Source organism: Capsicum annuum, chromosome 11 (assembly GCF_002878395.1).
Source record: "Capsicum annuum cultivar UCD-10X-F1 chromosome 11, UCD10Xv1.1, whole genome shotgun sequence".
Taxonomy (NCBI): Eukaryota; Viridiplantae; Streptophyta; class Magnoliopsida; order Solanales; family Solanaceae; genus Capsicum; species Capsicum annuum.
The window spans coordinates 30,642,410-30,654,532 of record NC_061121.1 but is presented as its reverse complement, the minus strand read 5'-3'; the positions used below and the strand labels follow the sequence as shown (position 1 = coordinate 30,654,532).

The 12,123-nt window shown below is 33.9% G+C and overlaps 1 protein-coding gene across 1 annotated transcript; it reads left to right on the top strand.

The window, feature by feature from the left end:
- Positions 1 to 2,317: 2,317 nt before the first annotated feature.
- On the top strand, positions 2,318 to 4,095 carry LOC107848409 (thioredoxin H2). Its single transcript, XM_016693172.2, has 3 exons — positions 2,318 to 2,670; positions 3,419 to 3,541; positions 3,786 to 4,095. The coding sequence occupies exons 1-3, from the start codon at positions 2,527 to 2,529 to the stop codon at positions 3,924 to 3,926; spliced, it is 408 nt and encodes a 135-aa protein (XP_016548658.2). The 5' UTR covers positions 2,318 to 2,526; the 3' UTR covers positions 3,927 to 4,095.
- The last annotated feature ends 8,028 nt before the right edge of the window (positions 4,096 to 12,123 follow it).

The following is a 12,123-nucleotide window of genomic DNA, read 5'->3' as shown; positions in this document are numbered from 1 at the left end:
ATCTTGTAATTTTATTCTATTTCAAACAAAATAGGAATCAATATTATACTGTTTCTATCTACAATAATAATGTTATGAAATCCTACTGTTGTTATAGAAGCAATGTTTTCTTCAAATATTGGTTCCTATTATTTTGAAATAGTTCAAGGCATAAGATTCTAAATATTGTAGTTTTGTAGTGAATAGCAACCTAAGAATATAAATAGCTGAGTTCCAAGGTGGGAATACAATTTTACTATAGTAGATTGCTAGTCGTATTTTTCATGCTGCAGATTTTGTTTATATGTTATGAATATTTTTTTTGAAATTATCTTTTAGGTAACTTCATATGACGTTGATTATAAGCGGGGGTGGGGGGGTGGGTGCGTGGGGGGGGGGGGGGGGGGGGAATCATGAAAGAGGAGTAACATTCATGACACCTTGGATATTTCTTAGGAAAAGGGGTTAAATTTATCATTCTATTTTAAAAGTTGGCTAAATATATACTTTAAAAATAAACTTACCCTTGTTGTACTAAAATGATTTCTCTAATAATTGACAAAATATATTCTTCATCATACTTTGAGATTAAATTTAACTTCCATGTCATACTTTGAGGTTAAATTTACCCTCATTGTTAACAAACCTTTTACTTGTACCTTTTCTTTAACCAAAAAAAGCCCAAATCAACATTAAATTGACCACTTTTTAAAAATAAATTATGCCCTAATCTAATTCACCCGATTCGACCCACAAAAATGCACAAATAAATATACGCTTCCTTCAATTCTGTTGGTCGAATTTTTCTAACGAACAAAATACTTATTTTTCAATGTGCAACACCGGTAGATTGTTTATAAATGAACAAAGAGTAAAACGGAACAAGATAACTAGAAACATAGAATTAGAGAAAATTTCTATTATAAATTCTGCCCCTGTTCAGTGTTCAAATTTTAAATTATGATATGCAATTCTGTGTGAATCTACATTCTAGAATCAGTGAATAAGTTTGTGAGTAAATAACATCATGAAAAATTTGTATATATATATATATATATATATATATATATATATGTTGCATATAAAACATATGAATGAAGAGATGTCCCGGTTGACACATAGGGAGACCTCTTAATCATAAAAGGGACGACCCGGTTTATACCTACTCCGTAGGTGTCGGGGAGGGGGGGGGACCACTCCGGGCCTGACCTACGCGCCCTCACCCCAGCTTCGCTGGAGGGGCGTTTCGAACCCCCGACCCTGGCATACCACGGTAAGCAAGCTTACCGCTGAGCCAAGGCCATCCCTCTTAATCATCCAGAGAAATATTCAATGGCATTTGACAGTCAAGTGTCATTTTTCATGAGCTCCGCATTGATGCAGATCAATTAACTGATAGAGGGGTATATTTCTTTGTGTTTGCACTGATGCAAATCAATTTTTCATGAGCCATCCATTGATAAATATCCAGTGGCTTATTCTCATTGGAAAAATATGAACAAAAGAACTGAAGACTTAGAAGAGAACACCCTTGCAATCAGGGGTGGAGCCACCTTACGGCTAGGGGTTCATTCGAATCCCCGTCGACAAAAAGTTATACTATTTATATATGATTAAATTTTTTTTATACGTATATAGTTAATGTTAAATCCTCTTCAACCAGTTCACGTGCTTACTTCTTTCACTTATGAACCCATTAGAAAAAATTCTGAATTCGCCATTGCTTGAGATTTAAGGAAACTTGACGTAAGATCCACATCAGATCCCAATCAGTATAAAATGTTTGATGTCATTTACATTTCAGCATTTATTTTACAAGTTCTGTGTTTATAAGTCGACTAACTTCTTTGATCAGTCTACTAAAGAAACGAAAATAAGCAATTCAACTTCAGTATAGTGGTGGAGCCACCTTTGTTTCAGGAGGTTCATCCGAACCTCCTTCGACGAGAAATTATATTATTTTTATATTATTTTTACATGATTAAAAATATTTTTTATGCATGTATAGTAGATGTTGAACCCTCTTCGACTAATTTGTATATTTACTTCTGAACCCCTCAATAAAAATCTTGACTCCCCCACTGCTTCGGTATGCACTTTTGAGCTTGATGATGGTGTAAACCAAGAGGCAAATCCATTAGGTCTATTGGGGCAAAGCATAGAATACACGCAATGCTTTTGGATTGTAACATGTGATGATGTAACAATATTTTTCTACTGCTAGTGTATCATTAGACGAAAGTGGTAATACACCCCTGCATAAGAAATATTCGATCAAAGCACTAATACCAAAAAAACAAAGCAAAATAGCATCAAATCTCTTTTTGTTCAATGGAACGGTAGACATAATTGAGAACATATTCTGAACTAGTTTAACTTGTTTTTACATTTGCAAGAAGCAAAAAAGTTTATACACCAGCAACCAATATAAAAAGGGTCCAAGCAAAACTCTGAGTTCCAACATCAAGCCAAAAGAAAATCTATCAAACACTAGAAGCTGAACAGCAAAAATCTATTACTCCACAAAACTGAAAAATAGTATAGAATATGGGTGCTAACTACTCAGCTGCCTTGCATGAAGCTCATAATATGCCTATCACACCACAATTCAAGAGGTCTCAAGTCATTGCTTTCCATTCTTCAACTAAATGGAAGCTCCATTTTGATTCTTTGAAAGATACAAACAGACTGGTAACCATCTTACATGTGGTTTTAACTTAAGTTACATATTTCGTCAATATCGTCAATATAAAATTTTTGTAACCCATCAGGTCACTGTTACCTGTTCTAGTTGGTAAACTATAATATTTTCAAGATTACAAATCACACATTTTAAAGATCCTTACAAGTAGAATTGACGGGGTGATATGATGGTGTAAATTTTTTTTTTTTTTTTTTACACTGCAGGTGTATATAACTAAACTCATTTAACTAATATACACGAATTGTGTAAAGAAGCTTATGAAATATGTCACTCTAATTTAGCTTGTTATAGCTAGTGCCCAGTAACATGTCTTATTTTTCATATGACTAACATCACTTTTTGTTGAAATTACATGTAAATATGTAATTATCTTTTAGTGATCTGATAATGTAATCAAATCTTTATAAGTTTTATTAGTATATACTCCATCCGTCTCAAATTATCTATTCCAAATTGAGATGACACATTGATTAAGAAAAATAATTAATAATATGACTAGTTTACCATAGTACCCCTATTAAATGATGTTTACATTTTAATTTGAAGAAAAAGTAATTAATGCATAGGGTAAAACATGGGAAAATTTTTTCGTTTCTTCTTGATTAATGAAAAAAGACAAGTAAAATGAGAAATCAAATTAGAAAATTTGGAACGAAGGGAGTATAATATATAAGTTAAACTCATTGAATATTAGAAGGGACTAATCATTGAGATCTTTTGCTCTATTGTTACTAGGTTGTAATTGACTTCACAGCTACATGGTGTGGTCCTTGCAAATACATGGATCCAGTTCTTAATGACTTTGCTGCTAAATATACAGATGTTGAGTTTGTCAAGATTGATGTTGATGAATTGGCTGTACGAGCTTATAATTCTTAACTCCACAATTCTTCATACCTGTCCAGTTGATTTCTCATATGATCATTCAACAAATAGTTATTATCTCAGAAAGCCATTTTATTTACTGAAGAAAATTGGAGTCAAGAAGAAAGATGACTTTCTGAGATAATAACTATTAGTTGAGCGAATATCTTAGTAATTTACCCTGCCCACACTCATCTGATGTTTCGATTCATACTAATTTCTCAAATCTTGTAAGCAGGACGTAGCTCAGGAATATGAGGTTCAGGCAATGCCAACGTTCGTTCTGATAAAGAAGGGGAAGGTGGTTGACAAGATTGTTGGAGCAGATAAAGATGGGCTAAAGATGAAAATTGAGAAACACAGAGCTGTGTTCATCTAAGCAAATTAAACCAAAGTGTGCAACAAACAGAGGATTAATGTTGATAATTTCTCTGTAGAATAAAACATTTTATCTTTATCACATTTTGATTTAAGGAGGCTGATTAAAGCACTGATGTTTGTATTATATTGGTTTTAACAAGTAAATGTATTTCTGAGTTTTGCCTTCATATAATGTCTTCTTCTAATCCAGTGTAACATCTTATACACTATAGTAGTGACCGAGCCAACTTTTTCACTAAGCAGACTCAAAATATTAAAAAATAAACACATGAAGAAGGTCTTATGTGAAAAATTGTACGATCATTACCTACTTTTTTTTTAGGGATCAACTCCAAATCATAGAGCTGAGGGTAATAATTTACCATGTTAAGAACATCTTTGGCTGGTTAGTCCTGCAAAAGCAACAGAAAATACTATAATTAGTATACTAATAATAGAGATAATGCAGCATATAGTACTTTTTGAGTTCTGCAACTGTTAACAAAAATTGAGAAATGAGCTTTGACATTTAATTAGTTAATAATGATTATACATCTTTATGATGGGAATCTATATGTCCTCTCCCAAGACATATAATGACCACGGAAGTTGTCCCAAATTATAAGAAGATACTTAAACTTTACGAGCACCTATTACACCATAAAACTTGTCCAATCCTTGCAAATAGACCATTTTGAATGATTTTGAGTCTATGCGTGTGGTCACCCCTATAAAACACGTAAATGAAGAAAATTGTCAGCAACCAACAATTAGAAAATACCACGTGTCATTAAATTTGACAACTATTTTAAAAAACCCTTCTTCTTTTTAAAAATTCGATTCCCCCCCTACCTCCATCGTTATAGCCTTGGAGCTTGATTTTTAAAAAAAAAAGTCACTTTCTTCTCAATCTAATCTCAACAAAATCAGCCTTAAAAGATATGATTGTTGTTATTTATTCAATGTTTTCGGGTACACAGAATCTGTAATTCGACAGAATAACTTCAACTCTAGTTCAAGTATAGAACAAGAACACTATGAAGTACAACAACACTCTCAACAAAAGTTCAAAGTGATCTTTCTAAGAAGTGTGTTTTTCAAAAAATAAGATGAAACAGAAATGGCCAAGTCCTGTGAATTCACGGAGTGTCCTTAAGGAAATAATTCCCCTCAAGTACCCGATATTGCGGAGTTCTCCTCCCAGGATAAAATGGCCAAACAAACCAACTGTAGCAGTACGTCAAACAATTGGAATCTCTTCGAACTCACTCAATGATTAGAAGATCACACGGAATATTTTTGAAGACAAGAAGTGTTTGTATATTCAGAAATTTCATATCTAAACTTGTGGGTAAAAACAGGTTTATATAGCCATCAGGTGCCCTTTCCGAAAGGTGGTAATAGTTTACTGAAAAAGTGTATCCCTTCTACAAAATCATGTTTGTTCATTCCAAAAAGTGTGTCTTTTCCGAACAGTCACAACTATCCAAACGGGCATACCATTTCACGAATTAGTGTCTGTTCGTCGAAGGGTTATATCCCTTTCAAAACTGTATTTCTCATTCTGCATTGTATTTCCAATTTTGAAATAGTGTTACTGCATGTATGCACGTTAATAGAGGATTAAAAACACACAAAAAGGTTTCTGTTGCATTTTTTTCTTTGTTTTTTCAGATTAAATTTCTGTCAAATAAATTTTATCTAAAATGATAAATCTTATCGATCGGTCAGTTTTCAAATCCAAATCCGAAGCCGAAGCTAAAGCCGAGTCGAGCAAGCGATGACGACTACGGCAGAGGCACCTCGCTGTTCTTGCCTCACTTACAATGTAGAGTAAGTGTTTGTTAATATAAACACTTAAAAGTCACATTCTCCCACCAATGTGGGAAATTAGTAGACTTTCCAATTTTAGAGTACACTTTTCATATTAGTGTTTTTTCAATTTTTCCCTCCACTTAGTTCCCTCCATTTTTCATTCACACTTTTCATATTGAACCCAACAATTCCCCATATGAATGGGGAATGGCTACTTTTTCGAAAAACTTTACGAACAAGTATGTGATCATCAAACAAAGACTGATTGCATCTGGATAAGAGAGTTTTCATTTGAACTTTTTGTAGTGAACATGCATCGGAAGCACTCGGTCAATCGGTAGATTTGATATCCTTGAATCGTCAAGTTTTAATGTATAACTAGACAACATATGTCACACAACCATCCTTTTATCGCTTATGATTCTCATAGTTTTGTTCATTTCAGTCATGAACACGTTCCGATTTTATGAGAGCTTAGAGAATAGGCCTTTACTAGCATTCTCCTTGAAGTGACTTCGACTTCGCCCTCACATAGGTGATTTATAAGCGTTCAATCCCATAGATTAAACTATTTGGTCAAATCTGCCAAATTTAGATAATCATTGAAAGACTTCACACCATAAGTCTTATCCTCATTTACTAAACATTGTCTACATCATGAGAATGGGTTGGGTAAATTGACAATGTTGAACCTATCACACACGACTTTGTTTGATCTCCTTGAACCTAGCTCTTGGTATCTTCAGTCTGCTAGGTAGAGTTACCGCCATGTTGACTTGTCCTAGGCCTTAAACTCATTCCCTTAGATGTCCTTTCAACTCCTTCTCCAGACAGGCCTTTTGTAAGTGGATCCGACACATTATCCTTTGACTTTACATAGTCAACAGTGATAATTCCACTAGAGAGAAGTTCTCTAACCGTATTATGTCTCCGTCTTATGTGACGAGATTTACCGTTGAACATCATGCTCCCTGCCCTACCTATTGTCGCTTGGCTATCATAGTGTATACATACTGGTGCCACTAGTTTAGGCCAATAAGGAATATTTTCCAATAAATTTTGAAGCCATTTTGCTTTTTCATCAGCTTTATTCAATGCGATAAATTCAAATTCCATTGTAGAGCGAGCAATACATGTCTGTTTGGATGATTTTCAAGAGACTGCACCTCCATTGATAGTAAATACATATCCATTCATGGATTTTACTTCGTTCGATCCGGTGATCAAATTTTCATCTTTATATTCTTCAATTATCGCAGGATATTTATTATAATGCAAAGCATAGTTTTGAGTGTATTTAAGATATCCCAAAACTCTTTTCATTGCCATCCAATGAGTTTTACTAGGATTACTAGTGTACCGACTCAATTTACTAATAGCACATGCTATATCTGGTCATGTACAGTTCATAATATACATTAAACATCCCAGCATACTTGCATACTCCAACTGTGAGTCACTTTCACCCTCATTCTTTTGAAGTGCGAAGTTCACGTCCAATAGAGTCTTGGCAATACCAAATTTCAAATACTTGAATTTGTCAAGTGCCTTTTCGATGTAATAAGACTGTGATAACGCCAATGCTTGTGGAGTTCTATGGATTCTTATTCCTAAGATCACATCCGCAACTCCAAGGTCTTTCATATCAAACTTTCTTTCGAGCATTCATTTTGTAGCATTTATGTCGAAAATGTCTCTACTGATGATCAACATAAAATCCACATACAAACAAATAATGACTTGGTGATTTGGAGTGTCTTTAATGTAAACACATTTATCATATTCATTAATATTGAACCCGTTTGCCAACAGGGTTTGGTCAAACTTCGTATGACATTGTTTAGGTGCTTGTTTTAGTCCATAAAGTGACTTAACAAGTTTACACACTTTATTTTATTTTCCTGGAACCACAAAACTCTCAGGCTGTTCCATGTATTTCTTCCCCTAATTCTCCATTTAGGAATGCTGTTTTCACATCCATTTGATGGATTTCAAGACCATATACCACTACTAAGACAATTAACATCCGAATTGACATTATCCTTATTATAGGAGAGTATATATCAAAATAATCAAGGCCTTCCTTTTGTTTAAAGCCTTTTACTATAAGTCTTGCCTTGCATTTGTCAATAGTACCATCCGCTTATATTTTTTTTAATGATCCATTTAGAACCTAAAGGTTTATTTCCTGGAGGAAGATCAATCAACTTCCACGTATGGTTGCTTAAGATTGAATCAATCTCACTATTGACTTCTTCTTTCCAAAAAGATGAGTCTGAAGATGCCACCATTTCATTAAATGTTTGAGGCTTATTTTCTAAGAGAAATGTTACAAAATCCGATCCAACCAAAGTTGATGTTCTTTGATGTGTACTACTTCTTGGATTTTCATCATTATGTACATCCTCACTTGGTTCATCTCGAGGTCATTTAGACCCCCTACTAGACTGTTCATATCTAGTTTTATACGGATAAATGTGTTTAAAGAATTCAGCATTATCTGATTCAATTCTCGTCTTTTTATTGATATTTGGATGTTTGGATTTATGAACTAAAAACTGACATGCTTTACTATTTTTAGCATATCGTATGAACATGCAGTCTACCGTCTTAGGTCCTATCCTTACTCTTTTAGGCATAGGAACTTGGACCGTCGCTAGACATCCCCATACTTTGAAATATTTTAAGTTGGGTTTCCTTTCTTTCTATTTTTCATATGGAATTGATTGTGTCTTACTATGGGGAACTCTATTGAGTATTCGATTAGCCGTAAGGATAGCATCCTCCCACAAGTTTTGCGGTAAACCTGAACTTATTAGTAAGGCATTCATCATTTTCTTTCAGGTTCATTTTTTTCTTTCTGCAATTCCATTAGATTGAGGCAAATACGGGGCTGCAGTTTGATGGACAATTCCATTCTCTACACATATTTGTGCAAAGGGAGATTCGTATTCTCTGCCCCTATTACTTCTTGTCATTTTGATCTTTTTCTCTAACTGATTTTCAAATTCTGTTTTATATTGCCTAAACGCATCTATTGCTTTATCCTTACTATTTAGCAAATAGACATAACAATATCTAGTGCAATCGTCAATAAAAGTTATAAAATACTTTTTTCCAGCACGAGATGGTGTTGACTTCATATCACAAATATTAGTGTGGATTAAGTCTAAGGGATTGAAATTCCTTTCAACGGACTTATATGAATGCTTAGCATACTTTGGTTCCATACACGTTTGACATTTTGATTTATTGCACTCAAAGTTTGACAATACTTCTAAGTTAATCAGTTTTTGCAATGTTTTGTAATTAACATGGCCTAATCGTTCATGCCACAAATTATAAGACTCAAGCAAGTAATAAGAAACTAAACTTTTATTGATTTTAACATTCATTACATTCATTTTGAATAGACCCTCAGTGAGTTAGCTTTTCCCTACATATACTTCTCCTTTACTAAGTACAATTTTTCTGGAAACAAATACAAATTTGAATTTATTTTTGTCTAGAAGTGATACAGAAATCAAGTTCTTTTGTAACTCTGGTACATATAGGACATTGTTCAAAGTCAACACTTTGCCTGATGTCATTTTCAGGCAGACTTTTCCTGTTCCTCAACTTTAGCAGTTGCGGAGTTGGCCATATATATTTTTTACTCGCCTTGAGCCAGAGCAAAAGCAACAAATAATACCTTATTAGCACAAATGTGGAGGGTGGCACCGGAATCCATTCACCATTCTTGAGGATTTCCCACCAAGTTGCATTCGGATAGCATGACGGTGGACTGCGTCTTAGGTCCTATTCTTACTCTTGTTTTATACTTTCTTAGACTCAGCCATATTTACCTGGTCCTTCTTCTTCCCTTTCTTTAAGGCACGACATCCGTAGACTTATGTCCAATCTTGCCACAGTTAAAACATTTCCCTTGAATTTCTTCATGGGTTAATTGCTTTTATGTCCTGTTTTCTTCTGCTTTTTGGAGTTATTTTGATCGTCTTCTATAATATTTTCTCCACTTATTGCAGAATTTTCCTTCGACCTTCTTTCTACAGCTGTATTATCTTCTTTAATGTGCAGTCTTATTATAAGATCTTCGATTGATATCTCATTCCGCTTGTGTTTTAAGTAGTTCTTGAAGTCTTTCCACATAGGTGGTAACTTCTCAATAATTGTCGCGACTTAAATGCCTCGTTCATGATCAAACCTACATTTAAGTTCATGTGAACATTAAGAATATTTTTAATATATTCAACTAAGGTATTCCTCAAAATCATACCTTCCGCGAGAAAATCATGAATGATTACTTACAGTTTCAGGACTTGCGATACAACAAACTTACTGTCAATCATTTTAAAATCTAGGAATCTTGCAACGTAGAGCTTTTTGGCTCCCGCATCCTTAGTCATACTTTCTCTTCAACGCCCCCATAACTCCTTTACCATTTTCATCCTACTGTACACATTGTGTAGTTCATCTTGGAGGCCATTCAGAATATAATTCCTACATAGGAAATCTGAGTATTTCCAAGCCTCCACAATGACAAATCGCTCTTGGTCAGAGGTTCCCTCGGGCACCCCTGGAGCTTCTTCAAATGTGAACCTTTAAAGACAGAGTTGTAAGGTAGAAGGACATTTTCTGCTGCCATCTTTTGAAGTCAATACCTGTGAATTTTTTAGGTTTCTCCGCCGGTGCCATTACCGGTGGAGCATTTGTACGACTTCTTGTGGCAATATTAGTTGCCTCCACAGTCGTTGCAGTATCATGCACTTGACTGTCTGTAGTTATTTTTCATCACAACAAGGCATAAACTTTAGTATATCAAAATACTATTAATAAAGTTGCAGCAACTTTAAAGAACCTCTTGTTTCTAGTTTAACGATGAAGTTTTTATGACTTTCAATCATCAATCGAGTGATCGTTAACTTGTGATAAAGATTTTATTTCTTCAAATCACTAATTTAAGTTCAAACGGAGTAGAAATCTTAAAGCTTTAATCTCCAGAAATCAAGCAATACAGATTCCGAATTATTTCCTTAAGATTGTTATTTATTCAATGTTTTTGGGTACACAGAATCTGTAATTTGATAGAATAATTTCAACACTAGTTCAAGTATAAAACAAGAATACTATGAAGTACAATAACACCCTCAACACAAGTTCAAAGTGATCTTTCTAAGAAGTGTATTTTTCAGAAAAATAAGATGAAACAGAAATGGCCAAGTCCTCCGAATTCACGAAGTGTCCTTAAGGAAATAATTCCCCTCAAGTACCCGAAGTTGCAGAATTTTTCTCCCAGAGTAAAATAGATAAATAAATGAATTGTAGCAGTACTTCAAGTAATTGGAATCTCTTCAAACTCACTCAACGATTAGATGATCACACAGAATGTTTTTGTTGACAAGAAGTGTTTGTATATTCAGAAATTTTCATATCTAAACCTGTGGATAAAAGCAGGTTTACATAGCCATCAGGTGCCCCTTCTAAAAGGTGGCAATATTTCACTGAAAAAGTGTATCCCTTCTGAAAAATCATGTCTATTCATTCCAAGGAGTGTGTCTTTTTCGAATAGTCACAACTATCCAAATGGACATACCATTTCACGAATCAGTGCGTCTTTTAGTAGAAGGGTTGTATCCCTTATGAAATGATATTTTGCATTCTGCACTGCATTTCTAATTTTGAAATAGTGTTACTGCATGCATGCACATTAATGGAGGATTAAAAACACACAAAAAAGTTTCTGTTGCATTTTTCCTTTATTTTTTTGGATTAAATTTCTATCAAATAAATTATCTAAAAAGATAGATCTCATTGATCGATCAGTTGATAAATCCAAATCCAAATTCTAACCTGAAACCAAAGCCAAAGTCGAGCTGAGCGACGACGACGGCGACGGCGCGAGGCACCTCTTGGTTCTTAAAAGTCATATTCATTCACACTTTTCATATTGAATCCAACAATTTTTCCACCAATGTGGGAGAATTAGTAGACTTTCTAAATTTAGAGTACACTTTTCATATTAGTGTTTTCTCAATTTTTTCCTCCACTTGGTTCCCTCCATTTTCCATTCACACTTTTCTTATTGAACCCAATAATTTTTTCATTTGTTTTCTAAATTTTCTTACTTTTTAGTCATTGGAGCTTTAATTTCATCTTAATTTGCTTAAAATTTTTGAAATCAAGTTTTATTTTATGATTAGGTTTTGAGAAAAAAATTCAAGCAATTTCTCTTTTTCTATTTCACTTTCCTATCAGGTTACTATAGCTGATTTTAGGAATAGAAATTATAATTTTATAATTATTCAATCAAAATCCAAAAAGACTATTTTCAGATTTTGTTTGGCTCTATGAATCGATTGTTGCAGATATATTTTGAAAAAACAATGTCAATTTCTCATATT

Coding starts and splice junctions, on each gene's coding strand:
- LOC107848409 (XM_016693172.2), top strand. CDS start 2,527: ATGGGTGCTAACTACTCAGCTGCCTTGCATGAAGCTCATAATATGCCT. Junction 2,671..3,418: donor TGAAAGATACAAACAGACTG/GTAACCATCTTA, acceptor TATTGTTACTAG/GTTGTAATTGACTTCACAGC. Junction 3,542..3,785: donor TTGATGTTGATGAATTGGCT/GTACGAGCTTAT, acceptor TCTTGTAAGCAG/GACGTAGCTCAGGAATATGA.